This window comes from Ahaetulla prasina, chromosome 7, assembly GCF_028640845.1.
Source record: "Ahaetulla prasina isolate Xishuangbanna chromosome 7, ASM2864084v1, whole genome shotgun sequence".
Taxonomy (NCBI): domain Eukaryota; kingdom Metazoa; phylum Chordata; class Lepidosauria; order Squamata; family Colubridae; genus Ahaetulla; species Ahaetulla prasina.
This window is the reverse complement of record NC_080545.1, coordinates 81659511-81682302: the sequence shown is the minus strand read 5'-3', so window position 1 is coordinate 81682302 and position 22792 is coordinate 81659511. Positions and strand designations below refer to the sequence as shown.

General features: G+C 40.6%; 1 protein-coding gene across 5 annotated transcripts in view; it reads right to left on the bottom strand.

Annotated features, from left to right (window-relative positions):
• DENND5B (DENN domain containing 5B) overlaps positions 1-22792 on the bottom strand; it is a 142474-nt gene that overhangs the window by 41266 nt on the left and 78416 nt on the right. For 4 of the 5 annotated variants that reach the window (XM_058191074.1, XM_058191076.1, XM_058191077.1 and 1 more), the window contains 6 exons: positions 20885-21551; positions 15472-15659; positions 9925-10461; positions 7608-7839; positions 5706-5856; positions 2369-2462 (listed from right to left, as the gene is read on the bottom strand). In XM_058191074.1, coding sequence (XP_058047057.1) covers positions 2369-2462; positions 5706-5856; positions 7608-7839; positions 9925-10461; positions 15472-15659; positions 20885-21551 — 1869 coding nt within the window. The remainder of the gene's footprint in view (positions 1-2368; positions 2463-5705; positions 5857-7607; positions 7840-9924; positions 10462-15471; positions 15660-20884; positions 21552-22792) is intronic. The other variant, XM_058191079.1, reaches the window with a different exon arrangement.

The window sequence follows — 22792 nt, the reverse complement described above, 5'->3', positions numbered from 1 at the left end:
AAAAAACTGTTGGATAGGATTTTTTAATAACGTTGTCAAAATTTTTGGAATTGTTCCAGTTTAAAAATGCAAAGGGATATGTCAAATATTCTGTGTGTAAACTGAAACATGTATTTTGGGTGTTCTGGTCCATCCATGGGATGAAGTGGGGCTATTTTGTAGCAATATAGGATGAAACTCAATTGTTCTGAGCAGAAGTAATTTTGGGAGAAGATAAGAGTGGGAAGAAGCCAAGGACACCAATAATGGCTATGGGGGAGGCATGGAATGGAATGGAAGGGAATGGTGAGTGAACTAGTGGGACATGACACATTGCAATATTGGTAGCAGCTAAGGAGACCAAGGGCAGGACAAGACAAGAAAAGAATGGAAGATAGATAGATAGATAGATAGATAGATAGATAGATAGATAGATAGATAGATAGATAGATAGATAGATAGATAGTCAGAGATGGGCCTGCAGCAATCTATGGTAGCAACAAGGGCTAAGGGACGGAAGAAGGAAAGACACAGAGGAGGGCAGAGATCGGCCCCGAGGCGCCTCTTATGTGGGGTGCCGCAAGGGTCGGTTCTCTCGCCTCTTCTGTTCAACATCTACATGAAGCCGCTGGGTGAGATCATCCGTAGTTTTGGGGTGAGTTGTCACCTATACGCTGACGATACTCAGCTGTATATTTCCACCCCTAACCACTCCAACGAGGCTGTTGAAGTGATGTCCCAGTGCCTGGAGGCCGTACGGATCTGGATGGGGAGAAACAGACTCAGACTCAATCCCACCAAGACCGAGTGGCTGTGGATGCCGGCGGCCCGGTACAGTCAGCTAATTCCATCGCTGACCGTTGGGGGCGAGTCATTGGCTCCCACGGAAAGGGCTTGCAATCTGGGCGTCCTCCTGGATGCACGGCTGTCTTTAGAAGAACATATGACGGCCGTCGCCAGGGGGGCTTTTTACCAGGTTCGCCTGATACGCCAGTTGTGCCCCTTTCTGGATCGGGCTTCCTTATGCATAGTCACCCATGCCCTTGTTACATCCCGCCTGGACTACTGCAACGCTCTCTACATGGGGCTCCCCTTGAAGGGGACCCGGAGGCTTCAACTGGTCCAGAATGCGGCTGCGCAGGTGATAGAGGGAGCACCTCGTGGCTCCCGTGTGACACCTCTCCTGCACAGTGATCTTCCGGGTCCAATTCAAGGTGCTTGTTATCACCTTCAAAGCACTCCATGGCTTAGGACCGGGGTATCTACGGGACCGCCTACTGCCACCAGTAGCCTCACACCGACCAGTGCGCTCTCACAGAGAGGGCCTCCTCCGGATACTGTCAGCCAAACAATGTCAGCTGGCGACCTCCAGGGGGAGGGCCTTCACTGTGGGGGCTTCCGCCCTCTGGAATGAGCTGCCTCCGGGGCTTCATCAACTCCCCAACCTCCGGACTTTCCGCCGCGAGCTGAAGACGCTGTTGTTTCGACGTGCAGGACTAGCTTGAACATAGTTTTAATTTCAGGGTTTTAATCAGGGTTTTAAACAGGGTTTTAAATTGTATTTAAATTTTTAGGCCGTTATTGATTCAGTTTTTTATATAGTTTTTTAATTTGTATTGTATGTACTGTGTTTTTACTAGCTGTGAACCGCCCTGAGTCCTTCGGGAGAAGGGCGGTATACAAATATAATAAATAATAATAAAATAATAATAATAAAAGATGAAAGAATGGAGAAGTTGGTCTCAGCTCTTCAAAGGCAAGTGAGGTGGACAACACAGAAATTCTGGGAATGTTACCCCATTGCCGCAGGTATCATAACAGAATCCTAAAAGTCTATAAGAAACCTTCACTTGCCCCATTTTAGCCATAGCAAGATCAACACAGCAGGGCTCTTCTGAGCTTCTTTCTTAGCCATTTATTTGCCCAGGGCTGAGCGACCATTTCTCTTCTCAAACCTCCTTCTCAAGGCCAAAATGAAACTACTCTATAGCCACCCAGCAGGACACGCTATGCTGGAAGATACTGAGGTGAGGGGCAAGGGGTATTAGAAACTAGGAGATGGTGAGTTCCAGTCCTGCATTAGGCATGATGCCCCCGGGTAACCTTGGGCCAGCCATTTTCTCTCAGCCCTAGGAAGAAGGCAATAGCAAACCTCTTCTGAAAAACCTTGCCAAGAAAACTGCAGCAACTTGTTTAGGCAGTTGCCAGGAGTAAAAAAACAGACTTGATGGCACACAGTCAAATTCACACACACATACAAGACTGCATGAAAAGTTCTTTCTTGTATATTATTAAGTGATTAAAGCAGAGTTTGGGAAATATTATATAACCACAAATTACTGAGTCTTATGGAAACCCCTGATTATCAATTCTTAACTTCAGTGCTTACCTCCCTTAACTCATTGTCCAGGGCAATGTGTTCCGAATGTTGTCGAATACGATCTTTCCGCCGCTGGGCAGTAGTACTGCGACTCACCCACCGACTGCAATCGTTTAATAGAAAGGAAGCAGTAAGAACAAACTGTAACCAATGTCACACCTGCTCATGTCATAGTAACCTTTTTGTTCACCAGCTTCACAGCTCAGAAAGGGAATTTGCACAGAACGGCACATTATGAACCAGAAAAAAGAAAAAAAAAGAGGGAAGGAAATAAATCAGAAAATACTAGCCAATGGAACAGAGGTGGGTTTCAGCAGGTTCTGACCAGTTCTGGAGAACCGGTAGTGGAAATTTTGAGTAGTTCGGAGAACCGGTAGTAAAAATTCTCACTGGCCCCGCCCCCATCTATTCTCTGCCTCCCAAGTCCCGGCTGATCGGGAAGAAATGGGGATTTTGCAGTAGTGTAATATTGGAGTGGAGTGGGAATGGAGATTTTACAGTATCCTTCCCCTACCATGCCCACCAAGCCACGCCCACCAAGCCACGTCACACCCACCAAGCCACGTCCACAGAACCTGTAGGGGGGAAAAATTGAAACCCACCACTGCAATGGAATCATAAAGTTAAAAGAATCTCAAAGGTTGTCTAGACCAGGGGTCTCCAAGCTTTGCTGGCTGGGGAATTCTGGGAGTTGAAGTCCACCAAGCTTAAAGTGGCAAGGTTGGAGACCCCTGGTCTAGATCAACCCATATCTTAGTGGTTTTTCAATCACAGAAGTATTTCTATTTATAGGAATGGAACCAATTTTTAACCAATTTTCTTTTTCTTTACAAAAGTACACGAAAAATATAAGTCACAATGGTGGGTTATGTGATCTCATGTATAGTTCCTGATTGCTTTGCCAACTTGCACTACATGCAATACTTAAGTTCTTTTATAGGTAATTACAAAGGATTACAGGATAATTAGCTGAGATTAGGGTATTAGAAGCCTTATTTAATCATTTCGATTTTGCAGCAATCATTTCTGATTACTCTGAGTTAACTAGCAGTTAGAAATCAATTGAGGGGGAAAAAACCTAAATGAAGATGTGAGCTCCTGCTTAATTAAATTGCTTTTTTAAATCAGAATGAGGAACATAAGAATAAGAATGGAAGTCTTAAAATTTTAACATTGGACTGAACTTGGAAAATCTATCAGTTAATGTGCAATGTTCCAGGAGCAATGTTTGAATGTAATGGCCAGTGGAGAAAGTTGTAAGATAAGCTTCTATACTGATCTACATAAGGGCAGTAGAATAGAATAGAATAGAATAGAATTTTTTATTGGCCAAGTGTGATTGGACACACAAGGAATTTGTCTTGGTGCATATGCTCTCAGTGTACATAAAAGAAAAGATACGTTCATCAAGGTACAACATTTACAACACAATTGATGATCAATATATCAATATAAATCATAAGGATTGCCAGCAACAAGTTATAGTCATACAGTCATAAGTGGAAAGAGATTGGCGATGGGAACTATGAAACGATTAATAGTAGTGCAGATTCAGTAAATAGTCTGACAGTGTTGAGGGAATTATTTGTTTAGCAGAGTGATGGCCTTCGGGAAAAAACTGTTCTTGTGTCTAGTTGTTCTGGTGTGCAGTGCTCTATAGCGTCGTTTTGAGGGTAGGAGTTGAAACAGTTTATGTCCAGGATGCGAGGATCTGCAAATATTTTCACGGCCCTCTTCTTGATTCGTGCAGTATACCGGTCCTCAATGGAAGGCAAGTTGGTAGCAATTATTTTTCTGCAGTTCTAATTATCCTCTGAAGTCTGTGTTTTCTTGTTGGGTTGCAGAACCGAACCAGACAGTTATAGAGGTGCAAATGACAGACTCAATAATTCCTCTGTAGAATTGGATCAGCAGCTCCTTGGGCAGTTTGAGCTTACTGAGTTGGCGCAGAAAGAACATTCTTTGTTGTCCTTTTTTAATGATGTTTTTGATGTTAGCTGTCCATTTGAGATCTTGCGATATGATAGAACCCAGAAATTTGAAGGTTTCTACTGTTGATACTGTGTTGTCAAGTATTGTGAGAGGTGGAAGTATGGAAGGGTTTTCCTAAAGTCTACCACCATTTCTACGGTTTTGAGTGTGTTCAGTTCCAGATTGTTTTGGTTGCACCACAAGGCTAGTCGTTCGACCTCTCGTCTATATGCGGATTCGTCATTGTCTCGAATGAGACCAATCACTGTTGTGTCATCTGCGAACTTCAGTAGCTTAACAGATGGATCATTGGAGATGCAGTCATTGGTATACAGAGAGAAGAGAAGTGGGGAGAGCACACAGCCTTGGGGGCCCCCTGTGCTAATTGTACAGGTATTTGATGTGATCTTGCTTAGCTTCACCTGCTGCTTCCTGTTTGTTAGGAAGCTTGTGATCCACTTACAAGTCTGTTCCGGTACCTGTAGCTGGTTTAGCTTAGTTAGAAGAATGTCTGGAATGATGGTATTGAATGCTGAACTAAAGTCTACAAAAAGGACCCTTGCATAGGTCTTTGGAGACTCAAGATGTTGTAGGATGTAGTGCAGAGCCATATTAACAGCATCATCTGTTGATCTATTTGCTCGGTATGCAAATTGCAAGGGGTCTAACAGCGGATCCGTGATGGTTTTCAGGTAGGAAAGCACTAGCCTTTCAAAGGTTTTCATGACTACAGATGTTAAAGCAACTGGTCTGTAGTCATTCAGTTCCTTGATGGTGGGCTTCTTCGGCACTGGGATGATGGTAGAGCGTTTGAAGCAAGAAGGAACATAACACATCTCTAGTGATTTATTGAAAATATGGGTGAAGATGGGGGCCAATTGGTCAGCACAGACTTTTAAGCAAGAAGGAGTTATCTTGTCTGGGCCTGGAGCTTTTCCTGGCTTTTGTCTGTGAAATAGGTCCTGCACTTCCTTTTCTGTGATCACTAGGGGTTGTGAACCCAATGAAATGGGGTCAGTTGTAGGAGGCTTGGCTGTTGTTGGTGTGTCTGAGATGGGGGTGCATACGTTATGCTACTTATTATGACCTATATAAGGGCAGAGGATGCTCTCATGGTCATTTCTGGATATTCTGCAGGAAACTGACAGAAAGTACATTAGATAGTCTTCCTAAAACCTCTGCCAGATATATTTTAATTGTAATTATAGTTGGCTGGGAATTTTGGGGGTTATAGAGCCAGTATCTAGAAAGCACCAGGTGGAAGACCTTGGGGGAAGGAAGAGACTACCCATATTTCCAATTAACAGAGGAAATAGCATTTTTCGTTACACTACTATACGCAAACTATGGTTATTAAATGCTTTATACTGCCTACTTGTTATTGATAGGCCCAGCTGCCAACACATCTGATTGAAGTTTGGGGAAGAAACCTTGCTCGTATTTGCCTTGACCTATCTTCATATCAAGCAAATGCGGATGAATTGCAGTGTGATCCATCTTTATCAGCCGTTGTTCAATTGCCTGAGCTGAAAGCAATAGACAAAGTTATATGAAATGCTTAGGCGTTTTTAAACAGAGAAAACTTGCCTGCGTACAGCAGTATCACATATGCTGTTGCATCTGATATTATTTTATCATTTCATTCAGAGGAGATGAAAAAATAGGCACTTAATGGATGCCCTTATTCTGAATTTTGGAAAGGCTAGATGGCAAAAAGGGAAAGTACAGTATAGGGAATTTCTTCATTCCTGACTACCCCTGGGGGTTGTAGACAGAAATAAAAAACCATGGTAAAGATTGTTAGATAGTCAAGAGTTTCAAATCGGGGGAATCAAAGTATAGGTCATTTCTCACAGAGTTCCTTTAGATAAATTTAGAAGTTACACAACAGAAATTCCACATCTTTCCTCAATATCCTCAATCTATGTTATAAAAAAAGCTTCAGCTAATTAGAGCTACACTTTGATGTCACTTCAATTCTGTTACCTAAACCTAACCCTAACCCTTAGATTAAGACAGTATGTAAGGGGAAATAATTTCAAAGCCAATTATTTAAATGCAACTTTTTCTAAGTTGAGGCTGCTGAAAATCATCAAATTTCAGAATTTCTTTCAGTCTCCAACCATCAGTTATGGCTGTCAATTATTGAGGTACTATTTATTTAGAATAATTCTCTGCCATAAGAAATCTCCCATAACCCTTTGGTTTCACCATCATAGCTAAACCAGATGGTGATTGTACTCCTAAATGTATACAGTCCTCCAACATTTATTTAAAGTAGAATTTTGGTATGTTGCATGAACTTTTATTGAGCTCATATAAGATCTCAAACTGCAATTTGCGAAGTTTGTGAAAATTCAGCTACAACATGCATTTTGAGATCTTTGGTAGAGGTTCTTGTCTTAATGTAGAATAGCTCTGAGCTGTAGAAAAACTATCATATGAATCATACTTTTAAGAAAAGCCACAAGTTCATCAATAGTTAATTGTTATAATGTGCTTTTTGATTGTGTGTCTTTGAAAGATATTTGGAAGCTTCCACATGGCATAAAATATAATATCTATCAACCTCAGCAATGTGAAAAAGTGTGGACTTCAACTCCCAGAATTTTCCAGCCAATCAATACCTCTTAAGAGTCTATACCTCTTCATGTTTCTGAGGCTGAGAAACACTGCCATTGATTAATCACGATTGCTAGCAGAATCAGTAATCACCGATAGCTAGCTTCTGGGAGCAATTCATTTAACCCCTTGGAGCCCATAACCATTTTTATTTCCCATCCCTGGATTAAAAAGACATCGTTTCATCTTGAATGATGTAAGATATTCAGTTCTCTCCCAACCTCTCCCCAAAATGGTCACCAGATTTGGAACTAGCCACACTAGCCATACACTTCTGGAGCTCTAGATGATCGACAACAGCTCCCGTGAGGAATAAAGTTGAAGTTGAATTTATTCTATCTGATTTTAGATCTTTTGGGTTTAAGCTTGTCGCAGTAACTTTTCTTAATGAGATAATAAACTTTACAGAGGAACGAACAGAAAGTATGTTAGAATAATAAGCAAGGCCCAACTCGGACATTACAGCATTTTTAGATTCACTTAAAAGACTTAAATATACTTTTACAGAGATGGACAAAAACCCAAAGAAATTTACTATTCCTAAATTACTAGTGAAAATCTTAATATCTTAATTCAAACAATCCCAAATAACAATATGTCTATTTTTTTCCTTGTTATTAAAATAAGTCTTTTAATGTAGAAAATCTACAGATACCTGCTTCTTTTAATGTAGTGCATTTCTGGTATGTCGATGTTCTTAATGAGGGAATCCTGACATTATAGAGTCTCATTTTTTCAATTCGAGAGTCAAACACTCGCAGAAATGGATCTTTTTCCTCCCATTGGGACATAATTTTATTGTCAATGAATGTTGCAAACATTTGGGTTTCAATGAAGTGCGAGAGGAAAGGAAGGTAAGGCTCTGGTTGATCCGAGAGAAATGAAGCCTGCAGAGGGGGAAAGAGGGATCAAAATGAAACAAAACTAGTTATATTATTAAATGTACTTCTGTCACTTCATTATTTGCTCATATGCAAAGGCCCACTAACCAAAGATAATTGCAATAGGGAAAAATCAATGCTGGATTTCATTGTACAGGAAACAGCAGAGAAATCTACCAATCAGTACAGTGGTACCTCAATACTCATCGTTAATTGGTTCCGGGAGGCATGATGAGTGCCAAAAAAGGATGAATACCAAACAAATTATTCCCATATGGAATAATGTAGTGAGTCACAAGGCAGCTGACAATGACAAGTTCTAGCTTGTGCATTGAATACCAAACAAACAACGAGTACTGGGACAAAATTCAATGATTTTCAAAGCAGCTGAGTACCAAGATACCACTGTATCTGCTTTAACTCTTCACAACAACCTCATTTACAATAAAACCTCTGGTCACGAATGCTTCTGACCATGACCAAATTGGGTTCCAACCAGAAAATTCACAATTTTTTTTTCCTTAACCGATTTCCCCTTCTGCGCCATTTTTTTTGTAAGCGCCAAATTTCCAAAATTAGGTTCAGGTCACAACCAAATCGGCTTGCAACCAAAGTTATGGAACAAATTATGGTTGTGACCAGAGGTTCTACTGTATCTGGAATGAGAAACACCTAAAACTTCAGGGAAGAAGATGAAAAACAGGAGATATTTCCCCGTGTCATTTCCTTTGTCAATTATGTTCACATCAGTCACAATATCATTATTTGGTGGGCTATAAGAAGCATGACTACAATGGAGGAGGAGGGGCACATGCTCCATTCAATTCCCTCATAAGCTAATTGGGTGAGAACATATGAACTTGTTGTACTGTCACTCTGATTGCAATCATGGGCAGTACACAGGTAGAGACACTTTCTTAGGAGCTAAATACCTCAACAAAAGAGGGCCTTAACCAGATCACAGAAAAACTGCGCAAATCCTACTTTTCCACCCATGAATAGAAATATTTCATTTAAAAAAAAGAGGTGGGGGGGTAGAACCAGGAACAACAGGCTTGTGTTAATGCTGAATTTCAAAAGGGAGCAAAAAAACAATATCAACTTTGGTTTAGAGAAATGTGACTGAATTTCTTCTTCAATCTAGTTCCTCTCACCCTTTCTGCAAACTAACTACGCACATGAAATTAGCATAGACAAGGTCACATTATTTAGATGATCTAATCCATGTATCTAACAACCAACAAAGGTAGTCCTCAACATACAACACATTTAGGAGCAGAATCTCCATTGGTAAGCAAGGCAGTTGTTAAAGTTGGTCACGCCTAATTTTACAACCTTTTTGCCACAGTTAAGAGGATCAAATCCCCATTGACTTTGTTTGTCATAAACTGGCTGGGAAGGGCATAAATGATGTTCACACGAACCCTGGGACACTGTAACTGTGATTAATACATCCTAGTTGCCAAGCACCTGAACTCTGTTTGCATGACTGTGGGGATACTGAAACAGTTGTGTGTGCAAGTACCAATCAAAGTCATTTTTTTTTCAGTGCTATTGTAACTATTGTTAAACAAATGATTATAAGTTGAGGACTACCTGTAGTATGTCTCTAATAAAAAACTTAAGGCAAAGGTCTGGGTCAACCTTACTTAGAATCGTCCCAAAGGTGCTTTTTCAAGAGGCAACTGGACTTTCTGGTTTTTCTTTGAAGGCTTTTTGCTTCTCATTCTCTGCTCTGAAGAAGCTTCTTGAATGAGAAGCAAAATGCCTTCAGAGAAAAACTAGAAAGTCCAGTTGCCTCTTGAAAAAACACCTTTGGGACAACCATGACCTGGATGACTGAAAATCTCCATAGATTTACTTAGAATACTTTTTAATTCAAGGAAGGTTGAATATAGCATTATATGAGCTAACAGTGAGCTTTGAGGAGCCCAAAGATAAGGGTCAAAATTAGCTTAGAACAGGGGTGGGGAATGATGGCCCTTTTATGACTTGTTCTGGGAGAATTCTGGGAGTCGAAGTCTTCAAGTCATAAAGGGGCCATTGTTCCCCACCTCTGACTTAGAAGAAAAAGCTTTTGGCTTTTTTTACTTTGTCAAAATTTTGCATCTGTTCCCTGTTGGTCAGCCAGGATTCCCTGTCCTGTGCCGCTTGAATGACAAAAGCCTCATAATCGGAAAACATCTGCGTGAAGCGGTTGGCAAAGACCTCCCGGAGCTGGACATTCAGCTTGTAGTCCTTCAGTTCCTGTTCATCACAGTGGCGTTTAACATCTGTTTCTTTTTCCGCCAAAGAAGCAGTAATCGCCATTTTGTCTACTGCCACTCCTGTCCTCTTGGCCAAAGCGTGGAGGCGAGCGATTGTCTCATTGCCTTTGAGCAGCTCATAGACGTTGATGGTGTTGCTGGGCACGTTTCCGTTCTTTTTGTCATTGGCCAAGTCATTAAGGACAAGGTTTTTTAACTTGGCCGCACTCTCACTACAATGATGCCGGCCCTCGAGGGGAACTCCAAACTGAAGGAGAACCTCTGAGATTTCCTGGATGAAATTCAGCTTATTGGGAAACTGAGGAAGCTCTTCTGGTAGCTCAATGAAGTGATTATCAATATCCACAAAACAGAGGTTGGCCTGGAAAAGAGAAAATAATCCGTTTTGGCAACAGAGGTGGTTTATTTCTTATAGGTTTACACTGAGAATAGAATATGTAGATATAGGGATTTCGGATGAAATCTTCTTCTTGTTCAGATAAGCAAATACTATTAGTATATTCAATATTCAACAGAAGTTTACCTTAGGGGATCATTGCAAAAACACAAAAAAGAACAAAAAGAATATCTTTCAGTGTTTGTATGCGAAGTGCAGAAATTATTGTATGGCTCTGAAGATATTGTAAATCCAGTATTGTAATGTTAGCTTTTCAAGGATAAGTAGCATGTCAGTCATTATGCCTGAAGCAGCTAAATAAACCCGTTTATCACTATGATTTATTTAAGCTGTACAACTAATCAGGAGCTCTGGCTTGTTCTTCTCTAAACAAGCTGGAATCAGAAGCCAAGAACAAGCCAAAGTTTCTAGTTCACATGTGACCCTGAAAAACCTACAAGTGCCATGGGACAAGCAGTTTTCATTTCTAAATAAACCAGAAGGAAACATTCTGCCTTACTCTCAAATTAGCAAAAAAAATAAATAATAAATCTGGAACATGGGAAGGAAAATGTTTATTAGAAAATTCTTGGGGGACATGAAAAATTAAATATATTTAAGCTGTTTCAAATTGATTAGAACCAATGCTGGGCTATTCTGTTGACAGGCTTAATTTAGCCCAATACCCTTTGGTCATGTTTATAAGTACAGTTTGTAAGTACAGTAGAAAGGAAATCTTTGCTTTTCCAGTAAAACCCAAATTTTCATGCCTAAGCTGTTGCTTGACAATAAAGCCAACTGTCACCATGATATATTTTCTGAAGCATAAATCTCTGTTGGGGACTGAAAAATGAACTATATTAAGGACTTTGATAAAACCAGTAAAAGCCCAGATACAGAGCGATGCTATGGAAAAGACTAATTCTTCCTTTTAGGCTGAATTTATTATGACTTACTATTAAGATTTGCCTATTTTAACTGAAACAAGCTTATTTCCCCAAAAAGCCAAGCCCCTGAATTTAAATCTGAAGCATACTTGAAAAAGGGTAGCACCAGACCTACATATTTGTAAAAGCAATGACAACTCATTCTTTTTAGCCTCTGAATGGATGTTTCATTGTTTAACATAACAATGAAACTCCACTTTTGGGAACATGCTTCTAAGAGTGGAAAGGATAATAGCTTGAACTAAAGGCCAACATTTCATTAATCATGATGTTCAAATGTTGAAAAATACTTTTAAAACACATTACTAAACAGCAAAAGATTCCAAAAGTTATTTTTTGATAGGTTAGACGTAGAATTCATGTCTCTAGGATTAACATACTTATTTTGGATAAAGAAAGGCAATGCATTTGCAAGTGCACTACAGAAATTTTCTGCAGTACTGTAATTCTTTCTCCACCTTCAGATCAAATAGACTACCATCTATCAAGAGTTCACTTAAAAGGCATGTTAAACCCTACTTAATATTCTAAAAGCGCGGAATGAGATTTGAACCAAGAGGAAAATCTGAAGAGATCATCTTTTCTAAAAGCATCTCATGACAATATGATGGCTGAGTAGCACCCTGAAGAATGTCTAATGACCAGCTGTTAGAATTTTATCCCGAATGCACAAGTGGTTTTATATTTAGCCCCTGAAGTAGCATCTGGTCTTAAGCAAGAAAAAGAAGGTAGAATTGAACGAATGCTTTCTGGCATTTCTACATTAAAGATTGGAAAGCTGCTTTAAAAAGCCCACTATTAAATTTAGCCTCCAGTTTCTTCCCCTTATTTGGGATGCTGGTTGCGTTTTCCTAACCTGATGTGTCTCATATATATTAATCTGAGAAGATGCCATCTCAGTAGATATAAAAACAGCTTCAAAAAAAATTAATAACGAATGAAGGCAAATATACATGACCCCAGGATAATGTTGCAGTATCGAATCTGAGTCGTCACCAGGATCAGAATAGTCTGTAGAGGAAGAAGTTACTGAGAATAGGCTCCAGCATGAGTCTAAAACAGTGGTAGTCAACCCGGTCCCTACCGCCCACTAGTGGGCGTTCCAGCTTTTATGGTGGGCGGTAGAGGTTTTGTCCAATACTGAAGCACTTTCCTTTTTTTAAATTTAATTGACTTTTTTAAAAAAATTCATAGCATTATTTAAAAACATTTTCATTAGGTTTTCATAAAATTTCCCGTGACAGTTTAAATTTCTGAAAATATACTATTTGTATCGCCCACACATAACTTTAGTTCACATTACGTAAGTGAAACTAAATGGCGCTATAATGCGACTACAAACAAAAGAGCCTCGTCCCAGAATAGCTCGCGCATCTCCCCCCACACCACCCAGCTGTAACAGACAAGCAGAGCTGGTAGCCAGTGCCCCCCCAACCCAATCCACGATGCGCGAGAGGCATGCGCAGATGATGATACACGGCACATTATTGTGGAACCGGTGGGCGGTTAGAAAATTTTACTACTAACAGAGATACAAAAGTGGGCGGTAGGTATAAAAAGGTTGACTACCCCTGCTCTAAAAGCTTGGAAGAATAGAATAGAATAGAATAGAATAGAATAGAATAGAATAGAATAGAATAGAATAGAATAGAATAGAATAGAATAGAATAGTTGAAAGGGACCTTGGAGATCTTCTAGTCCAACCCCCGGCCCAGGCAGGAAACCCTACACCACTCCAGACAAATGGTTATCCAATATCTTCTTAAAAACTTCCAGTGTTGGAGCATTCACAACTTCTGCAGGCAAGTTGTTCCACTGATCAATTGTTCTAACTATCAGGAAATTTCTCCTTAGTTCTAAGTTGCTTCTCTCCTTGATTAGTTTCCACCCACTAAAACTCTGGTTCCAATGACTGACTCAGATTGGATCTTGCAAAAAATCAATAACTGCAAGGATTTACAAATTAAAGTGCCAATAATTCCTTAAAACAGAGGCTGTAATCTTTAACCCAACTACCACTGTTCAGAGCTACAACCAAACTACAACCAAATATTTATTTTCTATAGCCCAGACACAGTTTACAGACATGGCTGTTTCTAAAACCTGATTTTGGCTGATGGCACAGTTGAGCAGACAAACAGAAGTACATTCCATGGTTTGTTTATTGTGATTTGCAAACCAGCAACCTTGGACTGTCTCTTCCAGACAAATTGGAAATTGAAGATCAAGAAGAAAATCACAGGAGGAAGAAACCAAACCAGAATTTGCATATGTTGGATTTTTTTTTTTAAACTAATCAAAAGCAAGCATTTCTGACCTCTTTTTTAGCTTGGCAGATGGTGGAAAAAAAGAAGAGGAAAATAAACGGTAAACTATGTTAAACACATGCAGGTTTCATTAAAACCTTTATCTAAATATACAGCAAGTCTTTTTGTCATTTCCTCTCAACCCTCAAAGAGGAGCAAGTTCCTTGTAGTATAAAATAGTTATTAGGGCTGTGTAGTGTGTTGAATTTCATCTGTAAATAAAAATAATAATAATAATAATAATAATAATAATAATAATAATAATAATAATAATAATAATAATACAGACAACAACAACAACAAAGGAGTTGGAAGGGACCTTAGAAGCCTTCTAGTCCAACCCCCTGCCCAGGCAGGAAACCCTACGCCATCTCAGACAGATGGTTATCCAACATTTTCTTAAAAATTTCCAGTGTTGGAGCATTCACAACTTCTGGAGGCAAGTCGTTCCACTTATTAATTGTTCTAACTGTCAGGAAATTTCTCCTTAGTTCTAAGTTGCTTCTCTCCTTGATTAGTTTCCACCCATTGCTTCTTGTTCTACCCTCAGTTGCTTTGGAGAACAGCCTGACTCCCTCTTCTTTGTGGCAACCCCTGAGATATTGGAACACTGCTATCATGTCTCCCCTAGTCCTTCTTTTTATTAAACTAGACATACCCAGGTCCTGCAACCGTTCTTCATATGGTTTAGCCTCCAATCCCCTAATCATCTTTGTTGCTCTTCTCTGCACTCTTTCTAGAGTCTCAGTATCTTTTTTACATCCAAGCAACTGCTTTCTTTAGTTAACCTTGTGATCCTAGGAAATGCCAAACCTGCTTTAACATGCTCCATGCATTTTCTCGCACCTTTCAAAGCACACACGCATAAGAATTGACCTGTTATAAGAACTGAAGCCGATGAAGTGGGAATCTATGATTTTTATACCAGAGTATCATTTTATAAGCAGACAGATGGCGGAAACCTTCAAGGCTGAGAAAACAGAAGCCAAAGAGGCCCAGGATGTTAAACCTAAAGATTAACAACACATAGAGGACAAGGCCACGGGGTACTGTTAAGATGTCTTTGTACATATGGCCTCTTATTTCTCAGCAATAAATTTTCTTACCTACCTTCTTGTGTGTCTGCCTGGGAATGTGAAGTGGGAAGATATTTTAATTACAGTGCCTGGATCTAATTGTTGACACTCCCCGTTCTGCATTCACAAGATATATCTGAATTTTCCTCTCGCATCAATGTAAACCCATCAGAACGCCCAACAAGTCTTCACCAAGGGAACCATAACTTTGCACTGGAAATGCTGCTGTTAATTTATTTATCTGGAAGATTTATATGGCTGTCCACTCAGTCTCAGGGACTTTGGGCGGCTTACTAACAGTAAAAACCCAGTATAAAAGAATAACAATAACCCCTCACCCCCTGACGGCAACACACAATCAAATGAACCACTTGATTGGCTCCATCTCATTCTGAGTTCCCCAGGCGCATTGGCAGAACCAAGTCTTCAAGGTCTTACAGAATTGTGTCAAAGTGGGGGCTAGTCTAATCTCTGCGGGGATGATAACCCAAAGGAAAGGAGCCACCACGGACGGAGAAGGTCCTGTCAGAAGTACCACCTTAAGAGAGGGGGACCTGCAACATTCCTTGCCTTGCCTCTCTAGTAGGTCGGGTAGATATAACCAGCAAGAGACGGTCCCTCAGATAACCTGGTCCCAAGCCATGAAAGGCTGCAAGCAATGTTTACCTCTTGAGGAAGTTCCAGTTTAGAACGATCTGTTCCCTCTTTAGATTGGAGGCCCATCAAGTAAGGTACAGGAGCATCCAGGAAATGTAGGAGTGAGGCTGGAAGGATGGGGACATACACGTGTTGCCACTGGAATGGGAATAGCAGGGTGGTGATCCCTTCCGCAACCGTCATCAGACGCTGATAGTCTAAACAAAGAAACCCAAAACAGAATTGTCTCTAAAATCCTATTACTTTCAAAATCCCATGTACATTTCAATGCCCAGCAGATGGCAACTGCAAAGCGATTTTTAAATCCATAGGGGATACACATTGTAATGGGCATTTATTGACTTGATTTAATGTGTAGTAGGTTAACTCCCTCCCTGTTTAAAATGGAATAAATTACTAACTCTAGAACTGCCATTCAAAGCAAGCTATGAAATGTTTAGACAGCATGCAAATTCACTTTAAGACAGAAAGATAATTAACCACAGAGCTTAATCCTTAGGATGTATTTTAAACACATTTCCATAAAGTACTCTCTTCACAAGTATTTTGACAGCATTTTATTCCAACTGATTATGGCAAATCGAAGTTAAAAGAACAAGCAGCCATCACCGGTATTAACAGCACTCCTTTCTGAAACTTAAAATAGTAATGTGATTTTTGATTAATGAACACACAATTCTCACAGTTTAAGCTCAAGTACAACCCATGGATAAAATGCAGATGTGCTAAACAAGGCAAACAACAAGAAGTTAAAGTACCAGACCTTTAGCCTAATGGTCTGTGTCTCTGGTTCCAAATAAAATTAGTGGACTATTTAACAAAAACATTCAAAATGGGTGCTTGAGAAAGAGATAATTTAAATACAATTTCAACAACTGATTTGGAGGGGACTGTCTCTAAACCAGGGGTGTCAAACTCGTGTCATTATGGCGGCGTCACATGACGTATCGGGACTTCTTCCTCCTTTGCTAAAGGTATGGGCATGGCCAGCACATGACGCATCCGGCCCACAGCCTGTGAATTTGGCCCGTGAGTTTGACACCCCTGCTCTAAACTATAACCTCAGAAAATATAGATCAGTTCAATTTGAGATGCATGTACTGTAAATATCACACATCACTAGTTATATGACTTCCCATTATCTCTCTGCTGGGAAAACATTAATGAGGAAAAAAACAACTACTCTATTTCTCAAGTATGTTACCCGTGTTTATGCCTGATCTATATCAGAGTACATTACCAAGCTTCCAGCATAGGAAAAAAAAAACAGTTTGATGAGCATTCATGCAGGAATTCAAATTTGAATGGCAAGGAAAGGGGCCCCTGCAAATCCAGAGTTTTCTTTAATTCCGACCTAATTAATCCTTCCTAAGAACAGTAAAAAAAAAAAAACTTTTGCAAAAAAACCAAGAATGCTATTTTGATTATCTCAGCCATTTGAGGCACATTAATAATGAAACCAAAGTTTGTAATGTTCTCATTGACAATACACTGGAGTGTCATTCCTTCTTTCTTGCTCGCGGCCTGAGCCAGGCTAAAAATGCATGTCTCCCATGGTTCTCCATTAAATATAATGGATTTGCACTCCAGCTTCGATGAGCCTATCAGTCAGTCACCAAAAATACACTCCACCAAGTAAAGTATCCTAAATCAACCTTTTCAGCTTTATGTATCTTAGAATTCTCAGCGGGTGTAGCCTATTGGCAGTGTTTCTCAGCAACTTTAAGATATATGGACTTCAACTTGTGGCTGGCTGGGGAATTCTGAGAGTTGAAGTCTACATATCTTAAAGTTGCCAAGGTTGAGAAAGACTGGCCTATGGTTTGTGGCAGGCCTGTCAAACTGGTGGCCCATGGACTGAATAAGGCCCCCACAGGCCACGCCCACCCTGGCAAAAAACAAAGGCAAAAAAACATCTCGATACATCACAGTATGGCCTGCAATGCAAGGGGTTTGACACCCTTGGTTTATGGGCTAGGGTTTCTAGGACCTTCAAATATAGGTAAGGTAAAGGTTCCCCCGCCCATGCATGCTAGTCATTTCCGGCTCTAGGGTCAGTGCTCATCTCCATCTCTAAGCCAAAAAGCCAGCATTGTCTGAAGACGTTTCCGTGGTTATGTGGCCAGCATGACTTAACAGAGAAGGCATACGGAGTGCTGTTACCTTCCCACCAAAGTGGTCCCTATTTTTCTACTTGCATTTTTTACATGCTTTCGAACTGCTAGGTTGGCAGAACCTGGGGCAAGTAACGGGAGCTCACCCCGTTATGAGGCGCTAGCAATTCAAACCGCTGAACTGCCGAACTTCTGATCGACAAGCTCAGCGTCTTAGCCACTGAGCTACCGTGTCCCTTAACAAATATAGAGGGCATCCTTACTGCATTAAAGAAGCAGAGGAGGAGGTGGTGGTGGTGGAAGAGGAAGACGATAATGCCATACTTGCTTTCAGACACCATTTATTGAAAAGTAAAGATACCCATAGACATCCCCAGTCCCCTACTGTGATCTGGGGCAAAAATCCAATCTGCTGGTTTTGCAGTACCTCAGTTCTTCAAAGCAGGGCACTGGCTTCTGAAGGGGCCAAGAGTTCCATGTTCACCTCATTTCTATCAGGACAGGAACTCCAGAAAATTTCAGAATGCTCTTGGAAGAGAAAACTACCAGGCCAAAAGCAATATTTTGGTGTTTTTTTTTTTGTTGTTGTTGTTGCTGATGTTATTGGACAATGATTAATATATTGCAGTGCTGCAGTGGTTAGAGTGCAGTACTGCAGGCTACTTCTGCTGACTGCTGGCTGACTGCAATTTGGTAGTTCAAATCTCACCAGGCTCAAGGCTGACTCAAACCTTCCATCCTTCTGAGGTGGGTAAAATGAGGACCCAAAAATTGTTGGGGGCAACATGCTGACTCTGTAAACTGCTTAGAGAGGACTGTAAAGCAATATATATGTCTAAGTGCTATTGCTATACAGGTAATCCTCGACTCACAACCACAATTGAACCCCCAAATTTCTGTTGCTAAATGACACATTTGTTAAGTGAGTTTTGTCCCATTTTACAACCTTTCTTGCCACCGTTGTTAAGTGAATCCCTGCAGTTGTTAAGTTAGTAACTTGGTTGTTAAATAAATCTGGCTCCCCCATTGACTTTGCTTGGCAGAAGGTTGCGAGAGGTGATCACATGATCCTGGGATAATGCAATGGTCATAAATATGAGCCAGTTGCCTAGCATCTGAATTTTGACCACATGGCCAGGGGGTGGCCCAAATCGTTGTAAGTGTAAAAAATGGTCGTAAGTCACATTTTTCAGTGCTGTTGCAATTTTGAACAGTCACTAAATGAACTGTTGTAAGTCAAGGACTACCTGTATTGGGGGGGGGAGGGAACTTCTGGGAAATTTATCTTATTTTATAACTATATTACCGTGTTTTAGGGACGCGGTGGCTCAGGTGCTAAGACAGCTGAGCTTGTCGATCGAAAGGTCTGCAGCTCGGCGGTTCGAATCCCTACTGCTGCTGTGTAACGGGGTGAGCTCCCGTTACTAGTCCCAGCTTCTGCCAACCTAGCAGTTTCGAAAGCACGTAAAAAAATGCAAGTAGAAAAAATAGGGACCATCTTTGGTGGGAAGGTAACAGCGTTCCGTGTGCCTTTGGCGTTGAGTCATGCCGGCCACATGACCACAGAGACGTCTTCGGACAGCGCTGGCTCTTCGGCTTTGAAACGGAGATGAGCACCGCCCCCTAGAGTCGGGAATGACTAGCACGTAAGTGCGAGGGGAACCTTTACCTTTACCTTACCGTGTTTTGGTAAACTGCTTTGGAAGCTCTGCTGGAAAATGGTATAGACTATCATTAAAATGTTTGGGGGGGGTTATTAAATGCTCTTGGATAGAGAAGGGCTTTGTAATGTTACCTAGGAATGTTTTTGAGGGGCCCAGGAAGAGATGCTGCTTAGGGAACCATCAGTCAAGAGAGGGAGAAATTCCCAGGGGCTTAAGGGCAGAAGAAGAAAGTTAGCAAGCGCCTGCCCTAACAGATCAGGCTGTTAAAAGGCAGGGGAATTGTATCTTCAGACCTTCAAGATTTTGTTCCTGTAGCTTCACAATAAAGTAGCATTAGCTCATCCGGTACTGTTTCCTGTCTGGTTTAGCTGGAGGGCTGACAGGCTTAAAGTAAAAGGTTAGAAAAAATTATATCCTCCTTCAGATTATTTGTAGACTCGCTTACATTCTATGTATATGCAGAACTGACAATTTAATCTATCCTTCTCTGACCCCAATCTTATGGCAATCATATTTTATTACTGTTCCCTAGAAAGCTGCGTTATCAGTCTCAAAACAGCACTACTCCTAAACTATTGAAATATCTATTCCTTCTCCCTCCACCAAATTTTATTACATTCTTTATTGGCATAAGAAAACTTCCACGTTTAAAATTATTTGAAAGAAGCTAATCACTGTCGGGGATAATTGCTTTCAAAACAAGTAAGGTATCTCCACAAAGCTATTTAAAACCAGAAAAATACTGAAGCATAAATCCTTGATGTTATCAATTAATAAGCAGTTTTCTTTATCTTCCAGACAATTATAGCTTTCTTGGAAGATGGTTACTGCTTTCAGTGTCAATGTCCTGTCTTTAGCTTGTGCCTGCAAGTAATATTGTAAGTTTTGAAAGAATCTGTCAGATGAGTTCAAATTTATTTTTTGCAAACTTGCACAGGGGGAAGGTGTGGTTGTAATTTTTGTAATAAGGGGTGACCCATTATTAATAAATCTTATTCATACTTCTCTTCTCTGTGGTTGGCAGAGGGTAGGCAGTTCAAGCTTTCCCTCCCTTTATCCACTTATCAGTCCGTTGATAGATTTCCTGTCTTTGTCTGTCTTCTTGTATGGCACTATAAGGAATCTGGGTGGTGCAGTGGTTAGAATGTAGTTAGAATGCAGTAATGCGGGCAAATTCTGTCCACAGTCTGGAGTTTGATCCTGACCGGTTCAAGGTTGACTCATCCTTCCATCCTTCCAGGATTGGTAAAATGAGGACCCAGATTGTTGGGGGCAATATGCTGGCTCTGTAAACAGCTTAGAGGTAGCTGTAAAGCATTATGAAGAGGAATATAACTCTATGTGCTAGCGCTATTTTGGAGACAAATGGTGCCAGTGTGCTAAGGAAAGATCTATATACATAAAAAAGGGAGACAAAAGTTATCACTAGTCCTCAGTATTTATTTCTTTATTAAATTTGTTTGTTCGCTAGACAGGAGGTAGCATCCTCCTCCACCCAATGAAACATCAGAATACCTTTTCCTTTTTATGAAAACACCCTTTATTGTGGGGCTAAAATTGTCACAATATTATATTTGATGGCATCAGTATTTTGGAAGACAAGAAAAGTCAAAATCACAGTCGAGTTAGGAGAAGTCCACTTACCTTGAGAGTACAGAAGAATCTGCATTTCTAGGAGGACACATGTAAACACCTGAATGAGATTCTCCAAGCCCAGCAGCTCAAAGGCTTCCCGGAGAGCATAGTCATATAGGGGGAGTTCATTCGGGCCCGGTCTCTGGCAGACTATAGGCTCATAAACCCCATAGAATTTGAGTGACCTTCCTGGGGGCGGAAGGGGTACTTCATAAAGAATGTTATGTATATAGCTTTCCAGAGGCAAAGGTGGAGGTTGCTGAGAAGTGACCGCTTTGTAAAGCTGGATGAGGAATTTCTTGCAGGCTTGCATGAAAGGCAGGGGAGCAATGACACATATACACTTGGAAACATACAGCGTGTCCCTGTTGATGTCGTACGAGTTGCAGCGCTGCATTTTGGCCAGGGACGTGGAGTCTCCTTCATCCAGGCTACTGGCCAGTGAGTCCATGCTGCATGACGACGAGGCGCAGACGCTGTTGCATTGCTCCGCGTTGTGCATCTGATAAAGCGTTTGCATGGCTGCGCAGATCTGCTTGCTCGTGACCTCCTCAAAAAATGTGAGTACAAATCCGTAGGTGCGGGATCCATCTTCCCGAGTAATGATGAACGAATGGAACTGGGGATCTCTGTGGTCAGATTGAGTCCTGAAGGATAGCCCTTTGGGCATGCATAGCTGTGAGAAGACAAGAGGAAAATATACCTGTCAGCTGCATCGTAATATCTATTATGGCCATTCCTATACAGTAAAATCTATAAAAGTAAAGGTTTTCCCTGTCCAGTTGTATCCAACTTTAAGGGCTCATCTCTTTTTCCTAGCTGAGTGAGCCAGCGTTGTCCGAAGAAGCTTCTAAAGTCATGTGGCCGATATGACTATACGCTGAGGTGCATGGAACACTGTTATATTCCCACCGCAGTGGAAGCTATTTATCTACTGACATTTGCATGCTTTTGAACTGCTAGGTTGGCAGGAGCTGGGCTAGAAACAGGAGCTCACCCCGTCATGTAATACTTGGGTCTCAAACCACCAACCTTTCAGTCAACAAGGCCTGGGTCTTAACCTATACATAATAGTCATCTGATAAAGCAAATAATGCTTATTGACAAGAAACTAGAGTTGAAAAAACCCCCACTTTCTTAACATTTAATTAAACACAACATTCTTAAAAAGTTACAATTGCCAGCCTCAAGCTCCACTGATTTTGCATAATTGTGTAACGATGGAATTTGCCATAGTTCTTAAAATTAATTTATAACCTTGTGCATTAGGTACGGATTTCTCAAGAAAGCAGTTAACAAAAAGCCTATTTCCTTAGCAAGTAATGGGCATTATATAAAACTGAAAAAGATGTGAATATTACACGCATGTCAATTATATAACCCAGTATTAAGGTTAAAAGTACAGCCACAGTCATATAATTTAATAGTAGCAAATATTTTGTATATCAATTAAACATGTGTGTCTAAACACCGTAGCTAAGGGGAATCCAGTTCATTGTTATACAAATGTACTAATCTGTATAAAACTCTCTTGAAAACAATCTTCTGGAAATATTTCATCAAAAAAGATGAAAAGATGAGGAAAGTGAAGCATGAGTTCAGCACAATTTTTCTGATGCCCTTGTTAAAGCGTCTGAAAGAGACTGAACATCAGTAGCCAAAATGGTTCCAGGTATATACAAGAGTAATTATTAACAAATCTGGAACAATCTCAAAATAACCACAATGGGAAACCCAACAAACTCCCAATCGAGAAAAAGAAATGAGCATGCTCAATGCTCACAAATGAAGGCAAATATATGTGTCCCAGGATAATGTTGCAGGATCCAATCTGGTTCAGTCATCTGGACCAGAGGTTTAATCTTTTGAGCTTTCACACTTGTGCTGGAGCCCATTCTCAGGGAACTTTTCTCTCAC